Consider the following 26,720-nt stretch of genomic DNA (forward strand, 5'->3'; position numbering starts at 1 on the left):
TATGCAAATGCGAGTAGATAAATAGATACCACTTCGGTGGGAAGGCAAAAGCATTCCATGCACTTTGGCAGATAGCCATGCTGGCCACATGACCATGGAAATTATCTTCAGGCAACGCTGGCTCCGTCGGCCAAGAAATGGAGATGAGCACCATGCTCTAGAATCGGATATGACTGGACAGGGGAAACCTTTACATTTTCAATATAAATGAGGTTTTAAAGGGAGAATGCTATTGTAGTCAGTCTAGGGAACAAAGGATCCTTCTTTCTTATCCCAAAGTATGTGGATCAGTGTAAAGAGAAGGGGAAAAAATGCAACAGAAAGAACATAAACTGAGAGGGGGGAAAAAGAGACCTTATGAATATTTCCTTGGCAACCAGACAAAATGTGCAGAAAGAAACTCGGTTAAATGCTTGGCAGTCGTGTTGTAATAGATTTAGTAGATCCATGGTGAACTACTATTTATTAGGCTGTTTAGCAACCAACATGTATTTACGATGATTTCAACATTCTGGGGTGATAGATGGATGGATGGATGGATGGATGGATAGATAGATAGAATGAATAACTTTATTGTCACTTTGAATGTATACTAATCAGCATACATTAAAATGAAATTTTGTTGCATGCAGCTCTCAAAGGGTCACCACTTCCAATAAGCACTACATAAAAATGACAAAATAATGAATAAATAAATAAATGCAAAATTATGCATATACCCAAATATAGGACATTGTAATATATGTGATTGCCATTTTTACCTTCCCAGCTGGCTTCCAACAAGCAAAGTCAATGGGAAAAACCAGATTCGCTTAATAACCATGTGATTCACTCAACAACTTCACTTACAAAAAGCAAAAGAAAGGCCATAAAGTCCAGTATTTGCTTTGTGAGCAAGAAGACAGCAAGGAGCCTGGGCATGGCTTAGCTCAACTGTTCTGTACTAAAGCTGCTTGCTGCTGTGAAACTAAAACGGAAACGGAAACTCCTCTCCTCTGCTTGTGTTTTGCATTTGGAAGAGATTTCTTTTCAGGTGGGAAAGGGGAATAGAACTCCTTAGCATCAGAGCCAGTGGGTGGGATTCATAATTTTTTTACTACCATTTCTGTGGGCATGGCTTGGTGGGCATGGCAGGGGAAGGCTTGTTTTTTTGAATCATTCCCCACCATCCAGTCAGAACTGAAGAAGACTTCCCACCTAGCAGTTTGAAAGCATTTATATTGAAATTTAGCTAAATAGGAACAGAGAGTGTGTGTAATGACCCAGAGCGTGGCACCAAGGCAACACAGTCAAATAAGAGTCCTTTATTATATCCAACTTTGCCCCCAATGTCCAGGTTACTTTCGGGCTGGAGAAAAACTCTCCCAGGAACAGCCTTTGACTGTACAAAATTCAGTCCAAAACAAGGTACACACAAACTGTAACTTAAAGTCCAAACAAGCCAAACTGAAGTAAGTTGTTTGGCAGGGCAGGAGCAGGAATTTCAAACTTGAAAGCACGGCAAAACTCACACAGTTGGGAAGACGCAAGGAACACAGATAAGCCACGACGACGCAAGATAAAGTCACGTTTGCTCCCAAAAAGCTTGCTGTACGCAGGTTGCCTTTTTTATACACTGGGTTCCCAGCTGCAGCTAATTAAGGGAATCAAGGCCCTTTCCTCCCCCATAAGCCATGCAACCCATGTTGCTCTCTCCTCTGTTCCTCCCGGTGTGCCCTAGGATGAAGAGGGGGTGGGCCTGGGTCTTCCTCTGAATTCCCTCTCCCTTGTTCTACCTCTTTCCTGCTCTGCCCCTCTGGACTTTTCCCTTCCCCAGTTTCTTCCACAGCCAACAGAGCCACACTCCCACTCCTTGTCAGCTGTTTGGCTTCCTCCTCTGAGTCAGATTCCTACAGAGTCATGACAGAGTGCAAACACCTGATCATCTGAAAGCAAACTTGGGTAATCAGAATGAGTTTGCAAGAATGATTATTTCGTCCTGTCAACCGAATGCTTTTCTCCTTACCTTAAAAAACAACAACCTTAGAAAAAGCATTGTAACCTCTGAGACACATTGTGGCATGATATCTTTTCCTGCCAGGACTTTCCAATCGTTTCCTTTTAATTCAGGCCACTACATTCTTAAAAGTCTCAGAGATCACCCTATAAAGCAAGTTGTTTTAAATTTGTCTTTCAGGAGCAAATTAGATAACAGTCATTGCTACAGCTTGGGATTCCCATGTCCTAACTGCAAAATGATGCATAAAAAAACATTGGGTCATGATGATACTGCACAAAGGGTTCCCATTAAAATTCGGAGGAAGTTGGGTTATGAATGTTTGTGAGTCAACAGAATTTCAAATAATCATGTCATCTCCAGTTTACTTAGAGATCTACATGAATTGGAAATGGATCGAGGAATAGAAATTGGAGATGATCCCATAAAAATTTGGTAGCCCTCATATTTGAATTTCCTCTGAGGTTAGGATTATTTTAATGGTGAAGATTCCATTAACTTGGTGGTAGAACCTGGCTTGTTTTGCATACACAAACTTCCATATCCATTTGTTTTCCAATTTCCACTTAAATGGAATTTGGATAGCCACAAGGGAACCCCTTTGCGAGTCAGCCCGGAGAGCCACTTCCAAGAATAGCCACGTAAATAGGCCTGTGGTCCAGCATAGTATTTGTATATTTAATAATATATGTGTAAGTTATTAAATACAAATACAGGCTGTATTGGAAAAGCCAGGCTGTTCATGTCCATCTCCATAGAGAATGCACCCTGACCTTGTGCAAATAATTAAAACAGTACAGTTAGTCCTCAAGCTTTTCTCCCTCCCTCTTTCCTTTCCTTTTATCCCTCTTTCCTTTCCTTTCCTCCCTCCCCCTTTCCTTTCCTGGCTGATGGTCACCCAGCCAGCTTTCATACCTAAGGTGGGACTAGAACTCCCAATCTCCTGGTGATTGGGTCAGAGTCACCCAGCCATCTTTCATGCCTGAGGCAGGACTAGGACTGAGCCCAAAATGTATGTTCCTAAAGTGAGAAATTTGTTAAGTGAGTTTTGCCCCATTTTATTATTATTTTTAGAATAGAATAGAATTCTTTATTGGCCAAGTGTGATTGGACACACAAGGAATTTGTCTTGGTGCAAATGCTCTCAGTAAAAGAAAAGAGACATTAGTCAAGAATCATAAGGTACAACACTTAATGATAATCATAGGGTACAATAAGCAATCAAATCATACTAGGAAACAGTCCATATAAATCGTAAGGATACAAGCGACAAAGTTACAGTCATACAGTCACAAGTGGGAGGGGATGGGCGATAAGGAGTGATGAGAAGGTTAATAGTGATAGTAATGCAGACTTTGTAAATAGTTGGACAGTGTTGAGGGAATTATTTGTTTAGCAGAGTGAGTGTATTTGGGGAAAAACTGTGTGTCTAGTTGTTCTGGTCTGCAGTGCTCTATAGCATCGTTTTGAGAGAAGGAGTTGAAACAGTTTATGTCCAGGATGTGAGGGGTCTGTAAATATTTTCACAGCCCACTTTTTGACTCCTGCAGTATACAGGTCCTCGATGGAAGGCAGGTTGGTAGTAATTGTTTTTTCTACAGTCCTAATTATCCTCTGAAGTCTGTGTCTGTCCTGTTGGGTTACAGAACCAAACCAGACAGTTATAGAGGTGCAGATGACAGACTCAGTCATTCCTCTGTAGAACTGTATCAGCAGCTCCTTGGGCAGTTTATTTTAAAATAAAATTATTTATTGTATTTGTTTTATTTTAAAAGTCATACATTTTACAACTTTTCTAGCCACATTTGTTTAGTAAATCACTGCAGTTCTTCTATTAGTCACACGGTTGTTAAGTGAATCTGGTTTCCCCCACTGACTTTGCTCGTCAGAAGGTCGCAAAGGGGGATCCCACGACTCCAGGTACACTGCAACCGTCGTAAATGTGAGTCAGTTGTCAAGCCTCCGAACGTTAATCGCATGACCATGGGGTCATGCAAGGGTCATTAAGTGTGAAAAATGATCTTCCTAAGTCACTTTTTTCAGTGCTGTTGTAACTTCGAACGTCACTAAATGAACCGTTGTAAGTCGAGGACTGTCTGTAAATGGAAATTAGTTCTGCGGAAGCCTTCAAACCTTTTCTCTTTGGACTTGCAGAACGACGACCTTCGAAATCTCGGCTTGTCAGGCCATGTCGGCTTCGACAGTCTCCCAGATCAGCTGGTGAACAAGTCAACCTCCCAAGGCTTCTGCTTCAACATCCTTTGCGTTGGTAAGTCCTCCCCCGTGAGACTCCACTGAAGCAATTTTCTGCGGTATTTCCAAATGCAGAATGCTGAGTATCAGCTCAAAAATATTTCTCTGGTCTTTTAGAGTTTGACAGCTGAAAGGGAGCAGGGGAAGTAGTGCATTCCTTAAATGCTTTCGCGGATAATTGCTAGGTGGCCGAAGCTTCTGGCGCCCAAGATTATTACTAGAGAGTATGTTTGATGACTTTTGGCTATGGGTGTGTCCCATTGGAGAATATAGACCCAGGGGGTGGGGAAGACCAGGGTCAAGGGTGAAATGAATGATTTGTCTCAGAGTTGGCTGCACCCAGATAGCACCGGCATGTTCACTCCTAATAAATCTTTTTTTTTTTAAACTCTGAGAGATGCGGCTACTGATTTTGTGAGATAGAATTCCTTCCTCTTAAAGATAACCATGTGTAAGACAGGAAGCTTCAGTAAGAATGTATTGGCAGGATCTGTGTCATTGCCTTGTGTTCACCGGAAGAGCAAATGGCATCACATCGTACATATAATGCCAATGACATCATTTGGTGCAGAAAGATGCAAGTCCATAATCTGCGCGGTTTGCAAAATCAAGCGCTCAAATGTCAAAAGTGTTAAATTTTGAACATTGGAGGAACATTTTAAAACTCCTCTAGTGTTCAAAAAGTGACAACTCTCTACCTTTCAGATCTTTGAAACTTTCCTTCGAAAACCGTGAAGTTTTCCTGACTGAATACGGGCAGTCCTTGATTTATAGGACCACAAGCTGAGCCCCAGAATTCCTGTTGCTAAGCAGGACAGTTAAGTGAGTTTTGCTCCATTTTATGACCTTTCTTGCCACCATTGTTAAGTGAACCTGGCTTCCCCATTGACGCGGCTGGTTGCAAAAGTTGATCACATGATCCCAGAACAGGGCAGCCATGAAAAATACATGTCACTTGCCAAGTGTCTGAATTTTGATCACATGACCACGAGAATGCTGCAGTGGTCATAATTGTGAAAAATGGTCACAAGTCACTTTTTCCAATGCTAGAGAAGAGAAGGACCAAGGGAGACATGACAGCAGTCTTCCAGTATTTGAGGGGCTGCCACAGAGAGGAGAAAGGGGTCAGTCTATTTCCCAAGGCACCTGAAGGCCAGACAAGGAATAATGGATGGAAACTGGTCAAGCGGAGATCAACTTAGAAATAAGGAGAAACTTTCAGACAGTGAGAACAATCAACCCATGGAACAGAAGTTGCCTTCAGCTGTTGTGGGAGCGCCATCACTTGAAACTTTCAAGAAGAGATTGGACTGCCATTTGTCAGAAATGGTGTAGGGTCTCCCGCTTGGGCAGGGGAGTGGTTGGACTAGATGACCTATCAGGTCCCTTCCAACTCTGTTAACTTCCAGAATTCTCCAGCCAGTATGAGAGGTTAATATTTCTGCCATTATTAAAAGACTGATATGGCTGCCCTTTTTAAAAGACACGACTCCGGCTGTTCATTGCTGAGGTAAAAGAATAAAAACACTCCAAAAGCAATAAAAACAAAGCGATTAAGGTGTAAAAACCCAGCATCACAGCCAATTTCAGAGAAAGTAGCTTAGCACCCACCATTTTCAGTCTCCAACTTCACTCCATTTTAGCACTCAGGGATTATTTCTAAGCGTAAACCTTAGAAGTTCCCCTCGGCAAATGCTATTAAGCCCTTGTGATAAAAGAATTCAAGCGAGTGAACTGATTTCAGTTTGTAACCAGTATATTTACATGTGCATCAGGGCCAAGACTTTTCAGAACTGTTATTCCAGCTTTATGGTGGCTCTGGAATGGAGGTCAGGAACCTTCTCTGATAAAGAAGGAATCTACAGCAATGCATTATTTACATAATGGTTTCCTGAATGCTTATCAGTCTGAGAAGCAACTTCTACAGCCTAAATTATAATTGTAAGGTGGCCTCTGGATCTGCTGCTTTTAAAAGCAGGGTGGGGGTGAAGTCCTGCATTTTTAATGCCTCCTGGTATCGAAGCCTTCTTTGGTTTAGAAAGTTGGGATAATACAGACAGACATTTTCCTCGATGGTTCAATCCTCTGCACGCAGAGAATTTTACTCCTGTTAAATGTGGGAGGCATTTAAAAAGTGTAATAATTCACTAGACCAAGGGTCTTCAAACTTGGCAAGTTTGAGACTTGTGGACTTCAACTCCCAGAACTCCTGAGCTAACATGACTGGAGGAGGAATTCTGGGAGCTGAAGTCCACAAGTCTTAAAGCTGTCAAGTTTGAAGACCCCTGCACTAGACTTTAGACCAGAGGTCTCCAAACTTGGCAGCTTTAAGACTTGTGGGCTTCAACTCCCAGAATTCCTCTTCCACTCATGTTAGCTCAGGAGTTCTGGGAGTTGAAGCCCACAAGTCGTAAACTTGCCAAGTTTGGGGACCCCTGCTTTGGACTACATTCCCCTACTTGAATATCCTTTAGAATAGGAATAGAACAGAACACTTTATTTTGCCAAGTGTGATTAGACACACAAGGAATTGGTCTCCGGTGCAGAAGTGCACCACAAGAAAAATGGGTGATGTAAGATATTCTCCAGAACATATTTGAGCGTTTCAATCATACAAATATGTTTTAGATTCCTAAAGAATGTGGACTTTTTGAGTTGGATGTTTATAGGTAGTCCTCGACTTACAACCATTTATTTAGAGAACATCTGAACTTACAACAGCATTGAAGAAAGAAACTTAACATTTTTCACACAGCCATTGCAGCATCCCCGTGGTCATGTGATCAAAATTTGTATGCTTGACAACTGGTTCTTATAACATTTACAATGTCCCAGGGGTCATGGGATCCCCTTTTGTAACCTTCAGACAAGCAAAGTCAATGGGGAAGCTAGATTCACTTAACAACCGTGCTACTAACTTAAAAATTGCTATGATTCACTTAACAACAGTGGCAAGAAAGGTTGCAAAATGGGGCAAAGCTTACTTAACAACTATCTAACTTACCAATGAAAATTTTGGGGTCAATGTTGGTTGTTAAGGTGAGGACTGACTGTATTTTATATTTTTTTAAACACTAAAAGTTCAATTTTGGAGCAAGGAAAGGCTGATTCTATGTAATGTGCAAATTACATTAAAGTGCACAATTTTTTTGCAGGGCTATTTAGAAACGGCTACTTCAAAGGAAATTGGCATTCGATTACAGTCAATTTTCCATGTGAAGTCATTTTCCAAAACTTTTTTCAGGCTCTTCAGATTATATTTACTGCTTCTTCATTCACATGCATTTAATGTTTGACTTTTTGTAAGCTGACTGCTGCGTTTGATACTGTATCCTGAATTTTAACTCATGGTTTCCTCATGATTGCTCCTGCAAGGTTTTTTTTTTAAAAAAAAATTTCTTTTGAGATACTGAAGCAAATTGATGTTTAAGAGTTGGGATCAAAGTCACTGCACCAAACAAACAAGCTATGGAACATCTAAATCAAATGTCTCCAGAGATTTGAGAGTCTCTGGAATGCGAAAAAGTTGCTTCTTCCCCTCAACATTAGTCTCTTCTCTTCTCTTCTCTTCTCTTCTCTTCTCTTCTCTTCTCTTCTCTTCTCTTCTCTTCTCTTCTCTTCCCTTCCCTTCCCTTCCCTTCCCTTCCCTTCCCTTCCCCCTCACCCCTTCTTCCTCTTCTTCCTTCCCTCCCTCCCTCCCTCCTTCCTTCCTTCCTTCCTTCCTTCCTTCCTTCCTTCCTTCCTTCCTTCCTTCCTTCCTTCCTTCTATTTGCTGCAAGCTATATAACCAAGCAGTTTAGCCTTCTAACTCCTTGGGGTGACTGATAACCGTCTTGAGACTTCTTGCATTCCTGAAAAACCATTTTTTTGTGCGCAAGAGCGAAATAGTTGATCTCTGCCCTTTATCTGGCATAGATGAGCTATTCCCGTTTCTGTCCCTTTATCTGATGTCTTGATTTGTTTTTACAGTAAAACTTCGTTTATTTCTTTAGAAAGAGACAATATTGAGTGAAGCTTTATGCACTTTAAAACATTTACCCCGTGGAGAAGACAGATTTCATTGTTGAATTCCTCTCTCTCTCTCTCTCTCTCTCTTTTTGCACATCAGTGTTGTGGGGGTGGGAAATAAGAGAATTGGGCTTAGGGATATTTAAGGCATGCCAGGAAACCTCTGGATATAATGATGTGAAGTTGACAAAAATTAGTTGCCTTTTTTCCACTGCCATTCCTGTTCTTCGGCCAAATTCAATTTTGGAAACACAACGAGCAAAAGATGAGGAGCGCCTTTCAGTTCAGTGTCATGACAAACAAAAGTTCAAGAGCCAATACAAGTAGTCCTTGACTTATGAGCAGTCACTTAACAACTGGTTGAAGTTATGACAGACCCTCCCAAAGGTACTTACAACCGTTTCTAAAATTCTGATCAGTTAGTCTTCCTATACAGACATGTGACATTTAAGACTATTTGCGATGTCCTGTGCTCATTCTTTTTCTTCTTCTTGTGCCATATCTGTCATCAGATGTTGGCGATATTATTTTTATCAACAGCTGCACAAAAAAGTGCTGCTGAGTTTTGTCCAAATCGGTCCCTTAGATTTGGAATCCATGATGTTCTTCTTCTGCCTGGACCTCGTCTGCCTTCAATCTTTCTTGGAGGATTAAATGAAGTAGGCCATACTTTTCTGGGTGTTGTATCCCTTGTCCGAAATATTGTAACTTTGGCTTTTTTTATGGCTTTGATGATTTCCCTCGGCTTTCCCTGTGCTCAGGCGACTGCAATTAATATTTTTTTTATCAGTTTCCAGTATTTTGAGCTGGTATCAGGCAAAATAATGCCCATAGGAGTGCACTGCATCGTTTACCAACCCAGGCATTCACATAACAACCATTGTGTTTACTTAATGAATTCTGCAAAACAGTGATAAACTTGGTGCTTTGTTTTCGCTGAAAATCAGGATTTATGTCCATCGTTTTTGGCAAAAATGCCCCATTACAAACAGTGGGTTTACAATTGCTGCGTTCACTTATAATTGCAACAGAAAAGTCATTAAATTCAGATCCGTCTTGTGGGTGACTTGTTTTTCAACTGTCCTGACATATAACGGTAATGGGCAAGCTTCATTATGGTCCTAAATTCTGGACTATGTACTGTGTACTTGTTAATAAAACAAAGGAGTTAATTGTAGATTTTAGGAAGAGCCGGCATAGTCATACTCCACTCAGTATCAAAGATGCAGCTATAGAGACAGTCAACAGTATTAAGTATCTGGGAGTGCAGATAACTAACAATCAGAACTGGTCTCTCCACACATCATCCTTAGTGAAGGGTGCAAGCCAGTATCTGCATTTCCTGCATCAGGTGAGGAGAGCGTATCTTTCTCCTTCTGTCCTGGCCACTTTTTATAGAGGCGCGATTGAGAATATTTTAGCGAACTGCATCCCTGTTTGGTTTGGTGGTGGCAGCACTTCAGATAGAAAGTCCCTACAGAGAGTGGTGAGGACAGCCGAGAAGATTATAGGAAGTTCTCTTCCTGTCATTCAGGATACTGCTTATAAGCACTATGGGCTTAGAGCTTGAAGCATTGTTAAGAGACCCCAGGCACCCACTTTACGGTTTGTTCCTGTTGCTCCCCTCTGGGAGGAGGTTTCAAAGTATCTATAGCAGGACTACTAGATTCTGTAACAGCTTTGATCCCTGTGCCATCCGTCTGGTAAACTTGCAAGATTCGTTTTTCTCACCATGCACATGTATAAATCACACTAGACTGTTTCTCTGTATCATATAATATATGTGGGTATGTGCATATTTATTTATTTATAGTCATGTTTATGTAGTGTAAATTGTACATGCAGGCCCCTTTGAGAGCTGTATGCAATGAAATTTCATTTTAATGTATGCCGATTAGTGTACATTCAAAGTGACAATAAAGTTATTCTGAGTCTAAGTCTATACCTCCTCCTTAAAAGCTCTCAGCTGGAAAGTTTTAGATCAGTGGACTTAAAGGGGTTTGTCTCGTCTCCGATTTTAATCCAGCCACTATTGCAACCCACAGTGGTGGTCATAAGCATGGATGAAAGCACCTAGTGTCACATTTTCCCTGTCGTAATTCACAGGAGCAGTAAAAAGCAGCCGAAGAACAGTGGTGTGGCCCCTGGAAATTCTTTGGAAGCTTTTAAATATTTTTGTCTACAGTTTTATAATTAAGTTTTCCTTGTGTAGCTTCTCATCATAACAATCCCTCAAAGTGTCATGCAAATTTCAAGGCGTATGCACGCAAAGCCATGTCCTGAAATACATCCTTTTTTTCCTAGGATATCCTTAAAAAAAACCCTTAGTACCAGCAATTTATTTCATTTCTGGTTTGATCAGAGAGGGGTTGAGATTTATTTATTTTTAATTCTTTAGGGAGAGAGGTCTGTTGCTTCTTCAAGGAGCCGTAGTTGAACCCTTTCTGGACAAGGTTCTAGAGAAGGTGTTGGGCCTACAGTTGCTGAATGTTCTGGATGATGCATGTCTTTTCCCCTCTCAACCCTGGGTAGACTAGGGCTAGAGAAGGCAGTGAGCCCCCTCCTCTCCTTCTGCCCCCCACCTCATGGCCTCTGCTCCTTCCTTTTCAGTTGGGAAGGGGACCAAGAAGGGGCACACTCTCCTGAGCAACAAGGAGCGGTCCAGAGCTGGCAAAGGAGTGGGTGGATGGGTGGGCTTAAGAGCCAATCTGAGTGTGTGGCTGCTTGAGAGTTTTTCTGGCTGGCCTATGACAGCCCCTTTCCCCTTTGGTTTAATGCAGGGGTGGGCTACTTACTGGTTCGCCGCCAGTTCAGGCGAACCCATAGTAATTTTATGGCCAGTTTGACAAACCGCCAAATCCCACCCCTGCCTGGCCCCACCCACCCGCCCCTCCCCATCCCTCAAGTTCCCCCGTGGCCCATTTTGGATCCCAGGTAAATACAGAGCCCATATGGAGACTTGGGGAGAGTGAAAAACAGGCACCCCACAGGATCCAGAAGGCTGGAAACAGGCCTATTTCCGGCCTCCAGAAGGCCTCTGGAGCCCGGGGAGGCCATTTTCACTCTCCCGGAGGCTCGAAAAGAGCTTCCGGAGCCCGGGGATGGTGAAAATACCTTAAAACTTAAATAACTTAAAACTGGCCACTTGCTCCACTCGGTCTCCATTGATAAACCTCCAAGGGCGGGTTGTCTGATCTGTTCCTTCTATAATCCACTATAAGATCCTTGGTCTTATTGGTGTTGAGGACCAAGTGATTGCCTTCAATGAATAAGCAACAAGACCAATTCCTGCTCCAAAGATGCATGCAAATTGTTACTTTTTCCTCTTTTCTCATCTGGATTGGCACCATATTGTAAGGAAATTGGGAATATTAATCCTGATCCTTTGGAGCAGTTATACAATCTGGAGAAATATTCTGAACCGAAGTACAAAACTACCGTTTTTTAAAATCCACTCTGACATCACAAGTCTAAAACTATCATGTACTCTACTTTCAATTATCATGTACTCTATACTGACTTTCAATTTGAGTTAAATGTGTTTACATGGGAATGATCCAACAAGAACATGTTTGCTTTCTAATCATGTACTTTGCAACAAGAAATACAGTTAATTTTGATTAAATGTCTGTTCCTACCAGATTTCTTGTGTGTTCCATCCCAAAATTGTAGTTTCTGTCTCTGGTGTTATTATTTTCATGCTAGTAAAGAACAAATTTTTAGCAATTGTATTTGGCAGTAACTTCTGTCTGTAGTTTAACTTGTTAGTCAAAGTGCTTTGCAGTGCCAGAAATACAGTATTTACATACTGCAGGTAATTCTTGACTTACAACCACAATCAGGAAGCAGAATGTTGGTTGCTAAGCAAGGTCATTGTTAAATTAATCACATCCGTTTTTTGGCCTCTTTTTTTTTTTGCTACAGTTGTTAAGTGAATTATAGATAAGTTCTCTATTTATGACCAGAATTGGGACCAGAATTTCCACGGTTAAACAAGGCAGAAGTGAGCCACACCCCATTTTATGACCTTTTCTGGTTGTTAAGCAAATCATTGCAGCTGTTAAGTGAATCATTAGATGAATCTGGCTTCCCCATTGTCCCAAAGGTGCTTTTTCCAGGAGGCAATTGGACTTTCTTGTCTTTTTTCTTTCCCTTCTCATCCAAGAAGCTTCTTCAGCTCTGACTGGACGGTGGGGAATGGAAGGATTTTTTTTCCTAGCAGACAGCTGGTCATTTGCATCCTTTTAGAGGGTCGTTGAGGCCACTTGGAGGTTTATCTGTGTCCTCAGGGTCACCTGAGTAATGCAAATGGTTCCTGTAAGTTGGCATTTTTTCTCCTCTGGAAATCCATTCCTACTCCCACCCCATTCAAAGGGAGCTCATCCCAAATTGCATAGCTCATAGTCTGTGGAGATTCTCAGTCATCCAGGCCATGGTTTTCCCAAAGGGGCTTTTTTTCAAGAGGCAACTGGACTTTCTGGTTTTTCTTTGAAGACATTTCACTTCTCATCCAAGAAGCTTCTTCAGCTCTGACTGGATGGTGGGGAATGGAAGGATTTATATTCCTTGCAGACAGCTGGTCATTTGCATCCTTTTAGAGGGTCGTTGAAGCACCTGGAGAGGTTTACTTATGTCCTCAGGGTCACCTGAGTAGTGCAAATGATTCCTGTAGTCTGCAATTTTTTCTCCTCTGGAAATCCCTTCCTACTCCCACCCCATTCAAAGGGAGCTCATCCCAAATTGCACAGCTCAAAGTCTGTGGAGATTCTCATTCATCCAGGTCATGGTTGTCCCAAGGGTTTTTTTTTCTGGACATCCTTATCTAGGGTTTTTTGTTCTCCTGGACTTTATGGACTTTTTTCTGGACTTTATGGACTCCTCCCCCACCCCACTCCCCAAATGGTTTGGGAGTAGGAATGCATTTCCAGGAAAAAATTGCAGGCTTCAGGAACCATGAGCACTACTCAGATGACCCTCAGGCTAACTCTGCTGATTGCCAGCAGTTCGAATCTCAACAGATTGACTCAACCTTCCATCCTTCGGAGGTGGGTAAAATGAGGACCCAGATTGTTGGGGACGATAGGCTGACTCTGTAAATGGCTTAGAAAGGGCTGGAAAGCACTTGTGAAGCGGTATATACGTCTAAGTGCTGTTGCTATTCTTGCTATTCTCAGAGAAAACGTAGAGAAGCAGAAACTCGGGGATTGGCATGTCCTAACCCAGATGTTTCTTTCCCAGGGGAAACCGGCATTGGCAAATCAACCCTCATGGACACGCTGTTCAACACGAAGTTCGAAAGTGACGCTGCCACCCACAAGGAGCCTGGCGTACGGTTGAAAGCAAGGAGTTACGAACTTCAGGAGAGCAACGTCCGTCTCAAGCTGACGATTGTGGATACGGTGGGATTTGGAGACCAGATCAATAAGGACGACAGGTACTTTGAAAGATAATAATGGTGGTATCTATTCAGTCATGTCCGACTCTTGGTGATTCTTTGGGCCAGGTCTCTCCACAGCTTCCGATCTTGCACTACTTCTTTGACCCAAAGGTGCTTTTTTCAGGAGGTAACTGGACTCTCTTGTTCTTTTCTTTCCTTTTGAAGGCGTTTCCCTTCTCATCCAAGAAGCTTCTTCAGCTCTTGACAGGATAGGTGGAAATGGAAGGGTTGATATTCCTTGCAGACAGCTGGTCATTTGCATCCTTTTAGAGGGACATTGAGGTCACTTGGAAATGTATCTGTGTCCTCAGGGTCACCTGAGTGGTGCTAATGGGTCCTGTAGTCTGCAAATGTTTTTCCACTGGAAATTCCTTCCTACTCCCACCCCATTCAAAGGGTATTTACCCCAAATTGTGTAGTTAAAAGTCTGTAGAGATTCTCAGCCATCCAGGCCATGGTTGTCCCAAAGGTGCTTTTTCAGGAGGTAACTGGAGTTTGTTCTTTTTTTCTTTTTGAAGACGTTTCGCTTCTCATCCAAGAAGCTTCTTCAGCTCTCTGACTGGATGGTGAAGAATGGAAGGATTGATATTCCTTGCAGACAGCTGGTCATTTGCATTCTTTTAGAGAGTCCTTGAGGCCACTTGGAGATTTATCCGTGTCCTCAGGGTCACCCGAGAAGGGCTAAAGTTTCTTATAGTCTGCAGTTTTTTCTTCTGGAAATCCCTTCCTACTCCCATACAATTCCGAGGGTGTTCATCCCAAATTGCACAGCTAAAAGTCTGGAGGGATTCACAGTCATCCAGGTCATGGTTATCCCAAAGGTGCTTTTTCTAGACTTCCTTATCCAGAGTTTCTTCTTCTGGACTTTCTGGACTTTTCCCCGCTCTGAATGGTGTGGGAGTAGGAACACTGTACACTATTCACTGATTTAAAGGAGGCCCTTTCCACCATTATTATTGTTGTTGTTGTTGTTATTGTTGTTGTTGTTGTTATTTTGTGACTTTATTCTTTTTTATATATTCATTCAAAGCACCTGGGGCTTTGACTCTATTTATTGGAGGAGAACAGAAAAAGAAAGCATTTTTTTTTCTTATTCGTACACAGGTTGTCCTCAACTTACAACCACAGTTGAGTCCAACATTTCTGTTGCTAAGTGTGACATTTGTTAAGTGAGTTTTGTTCCCTTTTACGGCTTTGCTTGCCACAGTTGTTAAGGGAATCACTGCAGTGGTTAAGTTAGTAATATGGTCATTAAGTGAATCTGGCTTTCCCGTTGACTTTGCTGGTCAGAAGGTCGCAAAAGGGGATCATGTGACCCCAGGATACTGCAACTGTCATAAATATGAGCCAAGCATCTGAATTTTGATCCCATGACCATGGGGATGCTGCAATGGTCAAAAGCGTGAAAAACAGTCATAAGTCACCTTTTCAGGGCTGTTGTAACTTTGAATGGTCACTAAATGAAGGTGACTAAATGTTTTAAGTATACAGTAAATGTTTTAAGGATACAGGTCATCCTCGGCCCACATCTGTAACGGAGCCTGCCCACTGTGGTTGTAAGTCGTGATGGTCATAAAATGGGTCAGCCCACATGATCTTACAACCTACAAACCTCATAGCTTTGATCAGCTGTAAAGCAAGCGCCGTGTTTCCCCGAAAATAAGACCCTGTCTTATATTTATTTGCCACCAAAAAAGGCACCAGGTCTTATTTTGGGGGGATGTTGTCCACTGACTCACCTCACTTGCCTGCATTGTCCCTGGGCACTTTTTGCTGTCAGAGGCCTTCAGAAACAACTTCTGCAGCTGGCAAGACTTTCCTGAAGGCCTCTGCAGCTGATATCGGAAAGCCTTGCCGGCTGCAGAAGAAATGGGCCAACAAGGCAGGTGTCGGGGCGTGCGAGGCCTGGCTGCAACTGTCCAAAAGTAAGTAGTAGGGCAGCTCCATGCCCCACCCTAGCTTAATTTTTACCCGTGCAGCCTGGAGTGGGGCAAGGATCTTAATTAGGGCTTATTTTGGGGGGTAGGTTTTATATTGGGCACACGTGTAAAAAAAATCAAGCTAGGGCTTACTTTTGAGGTAGGTCATATTTTGGGGGAAACATGAGACATGTATCAGTTTTCTCCTAAAGGTCCACCGTGAATGCAAGTCGGAATACCTTCTCAAACCTTGCTGACGTTTCTCAACTTCTTCTTCTGTTTATCTCTTTTGACTAATTCTTTTAGTAGGAAGCAGTAGTTCTTTTAACAGTCCTCGAGTTTGGGGAAGACCTTCATTTTGCTTTGGAGGCCAATAACTGATCTTGAAATGCTATTTTTTTTTTTCCATTCTGAGGATTGGAGATTTTAATGAATGCATCAAACTTGGACACCAAGGGACAATCCCTGCCTGCTGGAAGGGATCTTTTGGGAAGCAGTATAGATACTTTCAAGCCAAGAGAAAGGACAGACTGATAGACAGAGAGCCAAAGAGAAAGAGAGATCAGTTATTCAAAAGGAAAAATACCTTGCCATTTCTTGTCTGCTTTGCATGTGATTTAATTCGGGAAGGGTTTGCCGCGAGCTTTCCTTCATCTGTTAAGATCTTCTTTGTTAAAAAGGCACCCTCTGAAGGTGATATAAATAAGCAAGCTGCTATCCCAATATGCCTTGACACAATTGAAGGCTTGTTTCAAATAAACATTAGCCAAAGCTGGCAACCACAGTTAATCATAGTTGCTTAAAACAACAACAACTATGGGGTCCAAAAGCTGCTAATCAAAGATGGCAATTGAATCCTTTATGGAAAAGCCTTCAGTTTTTCAAGAAGGCAAATTGGCTAATTGCGTCAATTCTAGAAGGCAGTAAGGCTGCATTGGATGTGATATATATTGTCCCTGAGCCATGGTGGCTCAGTAGTTAGAGTGCAGTACTGCAGGCTAACTCTGCTGACTGCTAGCAGTTCGATCCAGCTCAAGGTTGACTCAGCCTTCCATCCTTCTGAGGTCGGTAAAATGAGGACCCAGATTATTGGGGACAATAGGCTGACTCTGTAAACAGCTTAGAGAGGGCTGGAAAGCACTATAAAGTGGTATATAAGTCTAAGTCCTATTGCCATTGCTATCTCTTGTTGGGGAGGGGAAGGGGAAGTAGCAGGAAGGTTCGTTAGAGGTAGTCCTTAACTTACAACCACAATCGAACCCCACATTTTGTTGCTAAGCGAGACAGTTGTTAAATGATTTTTGCCCCATTTTACAAGCTTTCTTGCCACCGCTGTTGACCGGATCATGCAGTTGTTAAGTTAGTCACATGGTTGTTAAGTGAATCTGGCCTCCCTGTTGACTTTGCTTGTCAGAAGGCCACAAAAAGGGATCACATGACCCCCGGATACTGCGACTGTCATAAATATGAGACAGTAGCCAGGTGTCCAAATTTTGATCGCGTGACTATGGGGATGCTGCATCAGTCATAGATATGTAAAATGGTCATAAGTCACCTTTTACAGTGCTGTTGTAACTTTGAACGGTCACTAAATGAACTATTGTAAGTCGAAGACTACCTCCATAGAGAGACTGACACCTAAGACACATCCCTTAACTTTCAACCTGACCACAATTCAGCCAGGTCTCAGTGACTGCCAGCTAACAGACTGTTGCAAAACCAGTTTAGGTTTAAACTGGCAAGAATAAAATATTCATTTCAAGCAATGGTGATAAATTAAGTTATCTTTTTGGGGGATATCTTGTAACTTTGAACAGTCACTAAGCGATCATTTATAAACCAAGGAGTGTTGTGGTTAGCCGGCAGTAGGTGTGGGCGGCTGAGGAGAGTGAGGACTCAGGTGAGGGGCCAGGACCATCAGGGAGTGGACTGGTGCCTTCAGAGATTGTGCGGGCTGGCAGCAGCGACGAGGAGCCTGTGCCAAGTGCGCGCAGGGCTGCTCACAGGAGAGAACAGTTACAACAGCACAGGCGACTTAGGAATAAGGCTGCAGGGTAATGGCTCCTCCTTCCAGAAGATAAAAGCCAGCTGTGGAGCAGACATTTTTTGTAGGAAGCAAAGACGTTTTGAAACTCTAGCCTCGTGGACATTGCAGTATCTTAAGTTGGTATTTGAAGACTCCTGTGTTGTAAAATATCTCTAGGTAACCTTATCTGTTATTCTTGGCAGCTTCGCACAGTTTTGGCAAGGTTTGTGCTTATCAAAGTTAATTAGTTTGCAGCAGCCTTTTAACTGGGGATTTGTAAGAATCATTAAAAGGTTTCTGTTCCCTTTGGTTCGTGTTTGTTTTACTGGAAAAGGATTTGGGTCAGAACAAGGAGTACTTGTACCATTCTTCTCAAAGAAGTGAGGTTTGTGGGCTGCCGAAGGAAAGATTGGGACTTGCTGTCATCCTTCTTCCGTCTCTGATAAAAGGGTCTTGTGTAGATTATATTTAGTGAAAAGTGAATAAGATTTGCAGTGCAGCTAGATAAGCAAGTTCATCCCACATATGGTGAGCTGGAACCATTTTTTAAAAATTGTTTTCATGTGTCCAGTGACCCACAATTTGAAATCTCTCCCTTTGCTTGTCTTTATACTAGACCATTCTGGTGTAAAGAAAAAGATTACTTCCACACAAACACACTGTGGGAAAACCTGTGAATTCTGGATTTGTTTCACATGGATTTGAAAGTTTATAGATTACTTGAAACGTTGGGTGGGTGAGTTGATTTTAGCTAACAGCCGGGCTATTTTGACCATTCTGTCTTGATTTTTCCTAAATAGGGAATAATCTTTCACAAGGAATTCATGGAATGTGTGGTTTGGGGGAGAAAAAAAAAAAGAAATTCAAGATGCGTCATTTTAAGACCGTGGAAACAGAATGGGAAACTGATGAGTGGAAGTCTCTCTCTGGGTGTATATGTGTATAAAATAGCATGGGTGACCCTTAACACATCCTGCCTTTATAGTTTCATTCCTCTGTGAAATTTAGCATTCTTTCTTTTTCTGCCATCGGCTTACCATGTTTCTCCAATACACACATACTTTGGAATAAGGAATACTATGTGAGCAAATCAGCTTTTTCATTATAATTGCATTGAATACTGGATCATGTAATAATCGCTGGATTTCACTGGATCCTGGGTTCACACGGTATCTGCTGTTGTCTGTTGTCTAGTTGCTTTCACAAGAACCTTCTATGCCCATGATCAGAATTTCTATCAGGCTCCCTGAGAGTCTGGAAAGAGTGCAAAAAGGAGGCTGAAGGCTAAAACCTAGGAAGAATGGTTGCAGGAATTGGGTATGTCTAGTAAAAAGAAGGACTAGGGGAGATATGACAGCAGTGTTCCAGTATTTGAGATGCTGTCACAAAGAAGAAGGAGTCAGGTTATTCTCTAAAGCACCAGAAGGTAGGGCAAGAAGCCATGGATGGAAACTAATCAAGGAGAGAAGCAACCTAGAATTAAAGAGGAATTTCCTAACAGTGAGGACAATCAACCAGTGGAACAGTTTGCTTTCAGAAGTTGTGGGCACTCCGAGATCTTGCCATGATTTTAAAGTTCCTTGCGCATCAAGAAGGTCTTTGTATTTTATCATTTTATTAAGATCTAGATTGTTTCGATGTATCATCGCCTCCATCGTTGAGATCCAAATTGGGATTTTTAAGTAATTTTTTTTAAAATTTTGTTCCAATTAGCCAATAAGGAATCTCTAATTATATGCCTGTGGAAATACTTCTGCTTAATTTTGCCAGTGTCCCATAAAAATGCATGCCGTCCCCTCCGTAAATCATGGCCTTCTGAAAATAAGATCCTTTTATTCGACAGATTTACCCACTCTTTCAACCAGAGTAAGGAGGCTGCACTATAATATAATTCCTAATTTGGGAGTGCCATACCTCCCCTGCTCTTCTTGTGACTCTGGGACACTGCAACTGTCATAAATATGGGCCAGTTGTCTGAATTTTGATCATGTAACCACAAAAGTGCTACAATGGTTGTAAGTGTGAAAAACGGGCATACGTTGCTTTTCTTCAGTGCTGTTGTAAATTTGAATGGTCATTAAATGAAACTGTTGTAAATCAAGAACTACCTGTATAGTTGCTGCAGGAGCAAGGTGGATTTGAATGGGTGAGTTGGGCCTAATGTCCAGAATAGGTTAAGCTCTTACAAGCCAATGAGTTGACTGAGGCTATGGAAGATCTGACTTTGGACTGTGGATAGGGCAGTGTCCAAAATTGTTGCTTATTCAGATTTAAATATTTCTAACCACAAGATGAGGTCCAAGAAGGAACAACCCAGCCACATGGATTTATTCCCCTGTTTTGTGCTGTGTCAGCTTCTATTATAATTTCAGCTGCGTTCTATAAAACCTTCCTTATCTTCAAACTTGGAATTCGCTATAAGCCCTCTTCGTTCCCTCAGTGTAAAGTTTCATCCTTGTTTAATGCTGATGTGAGGGAGATTGGGAACAGCTGTCAGAAGATGCTGGCAGTTTTTTTTTTATTATTATTATTCAAATTCCAACGAGATGCCCTGATAAACAGACCCTGAATCAGAGAATCCTGCGGCTCATTAGGAGCTCTTTAGTTACATAGTGTTCATCCTCGGTTGAAGAGCCAGCTGTCGCGCCCCCTCCTCCCCCCCAAAAAAAAGTTCATGAAAAAGAATAGTTCACTGCCTCCTTAAGTATACATACGTGCTCACGAACTGTGTAAAAAGTTGTTCAGAAACAGCACAATGCTAGATGTGGGAGATGACCAAACTGGGCCAGAGGGAGGTATCAAACACACCATTAGTTTGGAATCTCTGCACCTCCATAAGAGGCCTAAATCCAGCCCTCCTTAATGTCTTTTTGACTCTTTTCCGGTGCCAGTTTGCCTTGATCATTAGTAGTTCAGATTCTTATGTATCGCTACCATGAAATAAACTTGTAGCACTCTTGAACTCTATCCTCTAATCCTTGCCTAGCACTTCCACAGCCCAGTTCGCAATAGGCTGCAGCCTGGCACTGGGCTATGGCCCAAAGGTTGGGTTCCCTTGTTCTATCCTATCCCAATTTTTAATTGATTATTGGGTACCCCTGTTCTATCCTAATCAATTTTTAATTGATTATTTTTATTAATTACATTTCTAAGTGCTTAATAAACATGTTGTCTGGGTATTTAATTTGTTTAACAATATTAATCTTAATCTCCACCCCTTTTTTCCAACCACTGGTAGAATAAATTCCATGTTTGATAGTATTCTGTGTCTTCTTTCTGCTTAATTTTCAATGTCAATCTATCTATTTCTGCATAGTCTAGTAGTATCTTCTTAATTAACTTTTCATCTCGCAGTGTTTCTTCATTTTTCCAATGTTGTGTGAATATAGTTCTCACTGCTGTTACAACTTGTAATATTAAACACATACTTATCTAATTTTTCTGATATTATACCTAATAAAAACAATTCAGGTTTAAAATCTACAGGTTTCCCTATCATCCTTTCTAGCCACCTGTGTATCTTTGCCCAACATTTTTTTGTTTTATCACAAATCCACCACATATGATAAAATGTGGCCGTCTTTTGATTACATGTCCAGCATTTGGTAGACATATTTTTAAACATTTTAGCTAACTTAGCAGGTGGTAAACACCATCTATAAAACATTTTATATAAATTTTCTTTATAAGAAGTTGCTATTGTTACCTATCCTGGTTTCTTTTGAACTTTATCCTGGTTTCTGACTTCTTGTACCTGACAATAAGATGATACCACCTGTTGTTGAGCAACTATGATTAACATAATATGTAAATCATATTTAAATGTCACATGATTAGCATAATATGTAGATCATATTTAAATGTCCCCATGTGGGATGCTCAGAGTCACAAATACAAGTAATCCTCTATTTCAAACTGTAATGGAACATATCCATTATGGTCATGACAATTGTAAATCGCATTGTCACGTGACCAGATCACATTTTTACAGCTTGATGGCCGTTGTTAAGCAAATACCACAGACGTTAAAAGGAACCAATTGTTCACTATGGGGCAGTTTTGCCAAAAATAAATGCCAGTTTTCAGCAACAAAAAAAAAAAACATTATAAAATGGGATATTGCAGATGGCTATAAATATCGGCCAGTTTGCCAAGTGCCCAAAATGCCATCACATGATTGGTACAGTGGTGGCCACTGGAACTTTGGACCAGGTCATAAGTACCCTTGGGGAGGTCCGTCATAATTTTGAATGGTTGCTGAGTGACCAGATGTAAGTTGAGAACCACGTGTGTACAATTTGAGCAAACTGGGCCAGCTTGCCATCCTTCTGATCTGTTTGCTATAGTTATTCAAGATGGATGGGTAGTAGAGAAGGTTGAATCCAGTTCAACACCTTTTATAATCCTAAACCACAAGGAGTAAATAATTCTGCTTTAACTTTGCTGCAGTCAAACCCCACCTGTTTGTTGAAAGTCTGTTAACAGTGGCAATTGTTGCTGATCTGAATCTGAATTCTTTTTGTTTCAGCTACAAGCCCATTGTGGAATACATAGATGCTCAATTCGAGGCCTACTTGCAGGAAGAGCTGAAGATCAAACGATCCCTGTTTAATTATCACGACACCAGGATCCACGCCTGTTTATATTTCATTGCCCCGACTGGGCACTCACTGAAGTCCCTTGATCTGGTCACCATGAAGAAGCTCGACAGCAAGGTACTGTTCACCTGGATGAGATAGGATCTCAGTTCTTATTTTATCATCACATTGTTATCTAGATCAGGGGTCTCCCACCTTGGCAACTTTAAGACTTGTGGACTTCAACTCCCAGAGAATTCAGCCGGTGAAGCTGAGGAAATGGGAGTTGAAGTCCACAAGTCTTAAAGTTGCCAAGGGAAGATCCTTGTTTTTCCGAAATGGGGATGGAAATTGGAAGGTGAGGCAGAATCTGAGATTCAGTTTTTGAGGAGGGGGTGAGCCAGTGCCTCCTTAAAAGGTAAAGGGACATGCCCTTCTCTCAAGGATGAATTAACCATCCCCAGAAACCACATGTCCCCTGTCAGGCAGCCTTAACTAGCTAGGAAAGGTGTGTATCTAAGAAGCAGGGGAAGTCATGAAGACCCTGTCCATTTTCTCAGGTTCAAACTATTTCCAGATAAAAGAGTGAGACATTCCCACTGAACCTATACTAAGGATGATGTCTGACTAGGATTGAATTCTACACTTAGGCAAGAAAAACCAAAAGTACACATATAGACAGGGTGAAACCAGGCTCAATAGCAGTAACTGTGAGAGGGATCTTGGAATCTTAGTGGACAACCAGCTAAATAGGAGCCAGCAGTGTGCAGCAGCAGCCAAAAAAGCTAATGCAATCCTAAATTGCATTAACAGAGAGATACAATTGAGATCAAGTGAGGTAACTAATACCATTCTATAAAGCCTTAGTAAGACCACACCTAGAATATTGAATCCAGTTTTGGTCACCACACTATAAAAAAGATGTTGAGACTCTAGAAAAAATACATTAGAAGAGCAACCAGGATGATTAGGGGACTGGAGATTAAAACATATGAAGAACGGTTGCAGGAACTGGGCATGGCTAGTCTAGTGAAGAGAAGGACCAGGGGAGACATGATCGCAGTCTTCCAATATCTGAGGGGCTGCCATAGAGAAGAAGGGGTCAAGCTATTTTCTAAAGCGCCTTTAGGCCAGACAAGGAATAATGGATGGAAACTGAACAAGGAGAGATTTAACCTGGAGATAAGGAGAAACTTTCTGACAATGAGAGCAATCAACCAATGGAACAGAAGTTGCCCTCGGAAGTCACCTGTAATCAATCAAGGATTTAATTATTAACCAATCCATTATCCTCCACTTAGGGACAAACAACCTACTCTCTAATAAACAATTTGGTTTCAGAAAAAAACTATCCTGTAATCTGCAACTCTTACACTGCAAAAACATATAGACTACACAACTCGATCAGGGCAAAGCAATAGACACAATCTACATAGACTTCTGTAAAGCCTTTGATTCAGTGGTACACGATAAACTACTCCTAAAACTAAAATCTTATGGTATCTCTGGGCAACTGCATAACTGGATAGAAGCATTCCTGTCAAACAGACAACAAATGGTCAAAATTGGGAGTGTCCTATCAAATTCTGTACCTGTCAATAGTGGTGTCCCCCAAGGCAGTGTTTTAGGACCAACTCTCTTCATACTCTACATAAATGACCTCTGTGATCATATTAAGAGTAACTGCATTCTCTTCACTGACGAAGTAAAGCTATTCAACACCACAGACAGTACTGCTACCCTTCAAAAAGACCTCGACTATGTATCAGAATGGTCAAACAAATGGCAACTTCAAATCTCAAAAAATAAGTGCTCTGTCTTACATATTGGCAAAAAAATAATAATCAGAAAATAAAATACAAGCTGAATAGTCAAGACCTTGATGATGATCCAGACTGTCAAGGATCTTAGATCTAAGTGCTAGAGCCCACTGTAACTACAAAGCCAACAAGGCATTAAGAGTTGTTAACCTAATCTTACGTAGCTTTTTCTCTGGTAATATTACACTACTAACTAGAGCATACAAAACATTTGCTAGACCAATATTCGAATACAGCTCATCAGTCTGGAACCCACATTATGTATCTGATATTAACACATATTTCACAAGAAGAGTTCTCATTGCAGAATACCTTATGCCACCAGACTTGAAATTCTAGACCTAGAAAACCTAGAACTACGCCACCTTCGGTCTGATCTAAGTATAGTATATAAAATCATACGTTGCAATGTCCTACCTGTCAATGAATACTTCAACCATAACAATACAAGAGCAAACAATAGATACAAACTCAAGGTAAACCACACCAAACTTGACTGCAGGAAATACGACTTCAGCAAGAGTGGTCAATGTCTGGAATACTCTACCTGACTCTGTGGTTTCTTCCCCAAACCCCAAAAACTTTAACCTTAGACTGTCTACTATTGACCTCACCCCTTTCCTAAGAGGTCTGTAGGGGGTGCGCATAAATGCACCAATGTGCCTACCGTCCCTGTCCTATTGTTTCTTTTCTTTTTCTTATATGTATCCATGTATTCATAACTATGTTTTCACTGATACCTATTATCTTGTAAGCAATTGACAAACCAAACTTTTAAAAAAAGTTGTGGGAGCGCCATCAGTTCAGACTTTCAAGAAGAGATTGAACTGCCATTTGTCAGAAATAGTGTAGGGTCTCCCGCTTGGGCAGGACGGTTGGACTAGATGACCTACAAGGTCCCTTCCAACTCTGATTATCCATTTATCTGTTTAATTCGAGCAATTTTGTCTGACATGCTCTGAAATTTTGTTGGTGTGTTTTAAACGTTCAAAAATACAGTCTTTTCTGCACTCTGAAGCGATGACCCATCTTGGTTTCCTTCTTTCTCTTTTTAAAATTTCTCTCTAAATGACATATTGGAAGAAAAAAAGGGGGGGGTATTTTTTCCTCCCTCCCAGATTCCTGAATGTTCACCTCAGCTTTTTGCAAACAGCAGGCAAAAGCGATTACTTCTTCACACAACATTTAAATTATGGAATTCTCAACATATAAAATTTGGTTCCAAAAGGTGAGGTGGATGTTTTTTTAAAAACCATTAAAAAAGTCATGAAATGTAGGGGAACGTTCTTTTTATGCTTTCTCTGGGAGGGAAAAACTCTGAAAAGAAAGTTCATAAATTTGGGGAGGAGAATTCAAATAAATATCACCCACATTCTCTCCATACAAGTTTATATAATGCAAAGCAGGGGTTGCTGGCTGGGGAATTCTGGGAGTTGAAGTCCTCCAGGCTTAACGTTACCAAGGTTGGAGACCCCTGATGTAAAGGACTTCTCTAAGTACTGTTTAATTTCTTATTATGTTCCACCACCTGTTTCATGACATTCTGTTTAGATTACTTTCCCCGATGTGGCAACTTTAAGAAGTTTGGGCTTTAACATGGCTAGCTGAGGAATTCTGGGAGTTGAAGTCCACACATCTTAAGGTTACCAAAGTTAAAAAAACATTAGTTTTAGATAGAAGGAACTTTATATCCTCTGTTCTTCATTTAGCTTCTTTTGTATTCTTTCTTCCACTTCAACAAATAATGTAGGTTGTAACGTCTGACACCCACTGTGAAATTTGTATAAATCCACGTGAGAGAATATATAATAAGGCAGAGTTCTCCAACTTTGGGGCTGATAGGCCATCCAAGAACTTGAGACTATGATCAACAATTACATTTGGAATTTGATTAATAATTACCTGTGAAATTTTAAGAACGTTTGCAAACATTGGGGGGGGGGGAAGAGGGGACAATTTGGCAGTGGTTGAGAGCTAGCCATTTACAAATTATCCATTTATTGTCTTTCTTTGAGCCACATACGGTTCTTGATGATGGAGGAAAAAAAATGGCAAAACATGAATTATGACATCACAACACGAACTTTCTTACTTGTTTCCTGGCACTGGATGCCAATCCTAAGCTGTGTCATTGTGAGAGGTGTTTGTTTATTTGCCACCCTGCAGGTGCTTGTGTTCCCAAAGGTATTCTTCAAAATTAAAAAAATGATCCTGGCAACTGGACTGACGCTTTAATTTACAAAAAATAATTTCTGAAATATATTAAAGGCCAGGGGAGGCTTAGCACCTGATAGACCTGAAGAAAAATGTTCCAAAGTGCAGTGTTGCTTTCTACCAACATACTCAGAATTATAATTAAAAGGTGCATCATGTCACATCAATATATTTTTATTTATTTATTCAATTCATACAGCTGCCCACCTCAAGTGAGTCTGGGAGGCAAAACATCCTGTGTTTAATTTGGAAAAGCAACACAGATTCAAATGGGATGTGCTGCCAAGTTGTAATGGCTTCAATTTCCCAGCAAGTATGTGTTGATTATATTTGGAAATTACTTTATGAGATAAGCAGCATGCCAAAATCTTTTTTTTTAATTATTTGTTTGGATTTAGTAATTAGTTGAAAAAAGCTTGCACAAAATCTCAGTTTGTGTCCTGGGCCCCCTTTGGAGTGGTTATAAGAAA

At 41.2% G+C, this 26,720-nt stretch overlaps 1 protein-coding gene across 5 annotated transcripts in view; it reads left to right on the forward strand.

Moving 5' to 3' along the window:
- The window catches only part of SEPTIN11 (septin 11), a 117,861-nt gene that overhangs the window by 51,389 nt on the left and 39,752 nt on the right, over window positions 1-26,720 (forward strand). For all 5 annotated transcript variants that reach the window (XM_087935778.1, XM_087935780.1, XM_087935779.1 and 2 more), the window contains exons 2-4: window positions 4,151-4,265; window positions 13,496-13,691; window positions 22,168-22,354. In XM_087935778.1, the coding sequence (XP_087791904.1) occupies window positions 4,151-4,265; window positions 13,496-13,691; window positions 22,168-22,354 (498 nt within the window). The remainder of the gene's footprint in view (window positions 1-4,150; window positions 4,266-13,495; window positions 13,692-22,167; window positions 22,355-26,720) is intronic.

The sequence above is a fragment of the Pseudonaja textilis genome, chromosome 6, assembly GCF_049901715.1.
Source record: "Pseudonaja textilis isolate UNSWEBS1 chromosome 6, rPseTex1.2, whole genome shotgun sequence".
NCBI lineage: Eukaryota > Metazoa > Chordata > Lepidosauria > Squamata > Elapidae > Pseudonaja > Pseudonaja textilis.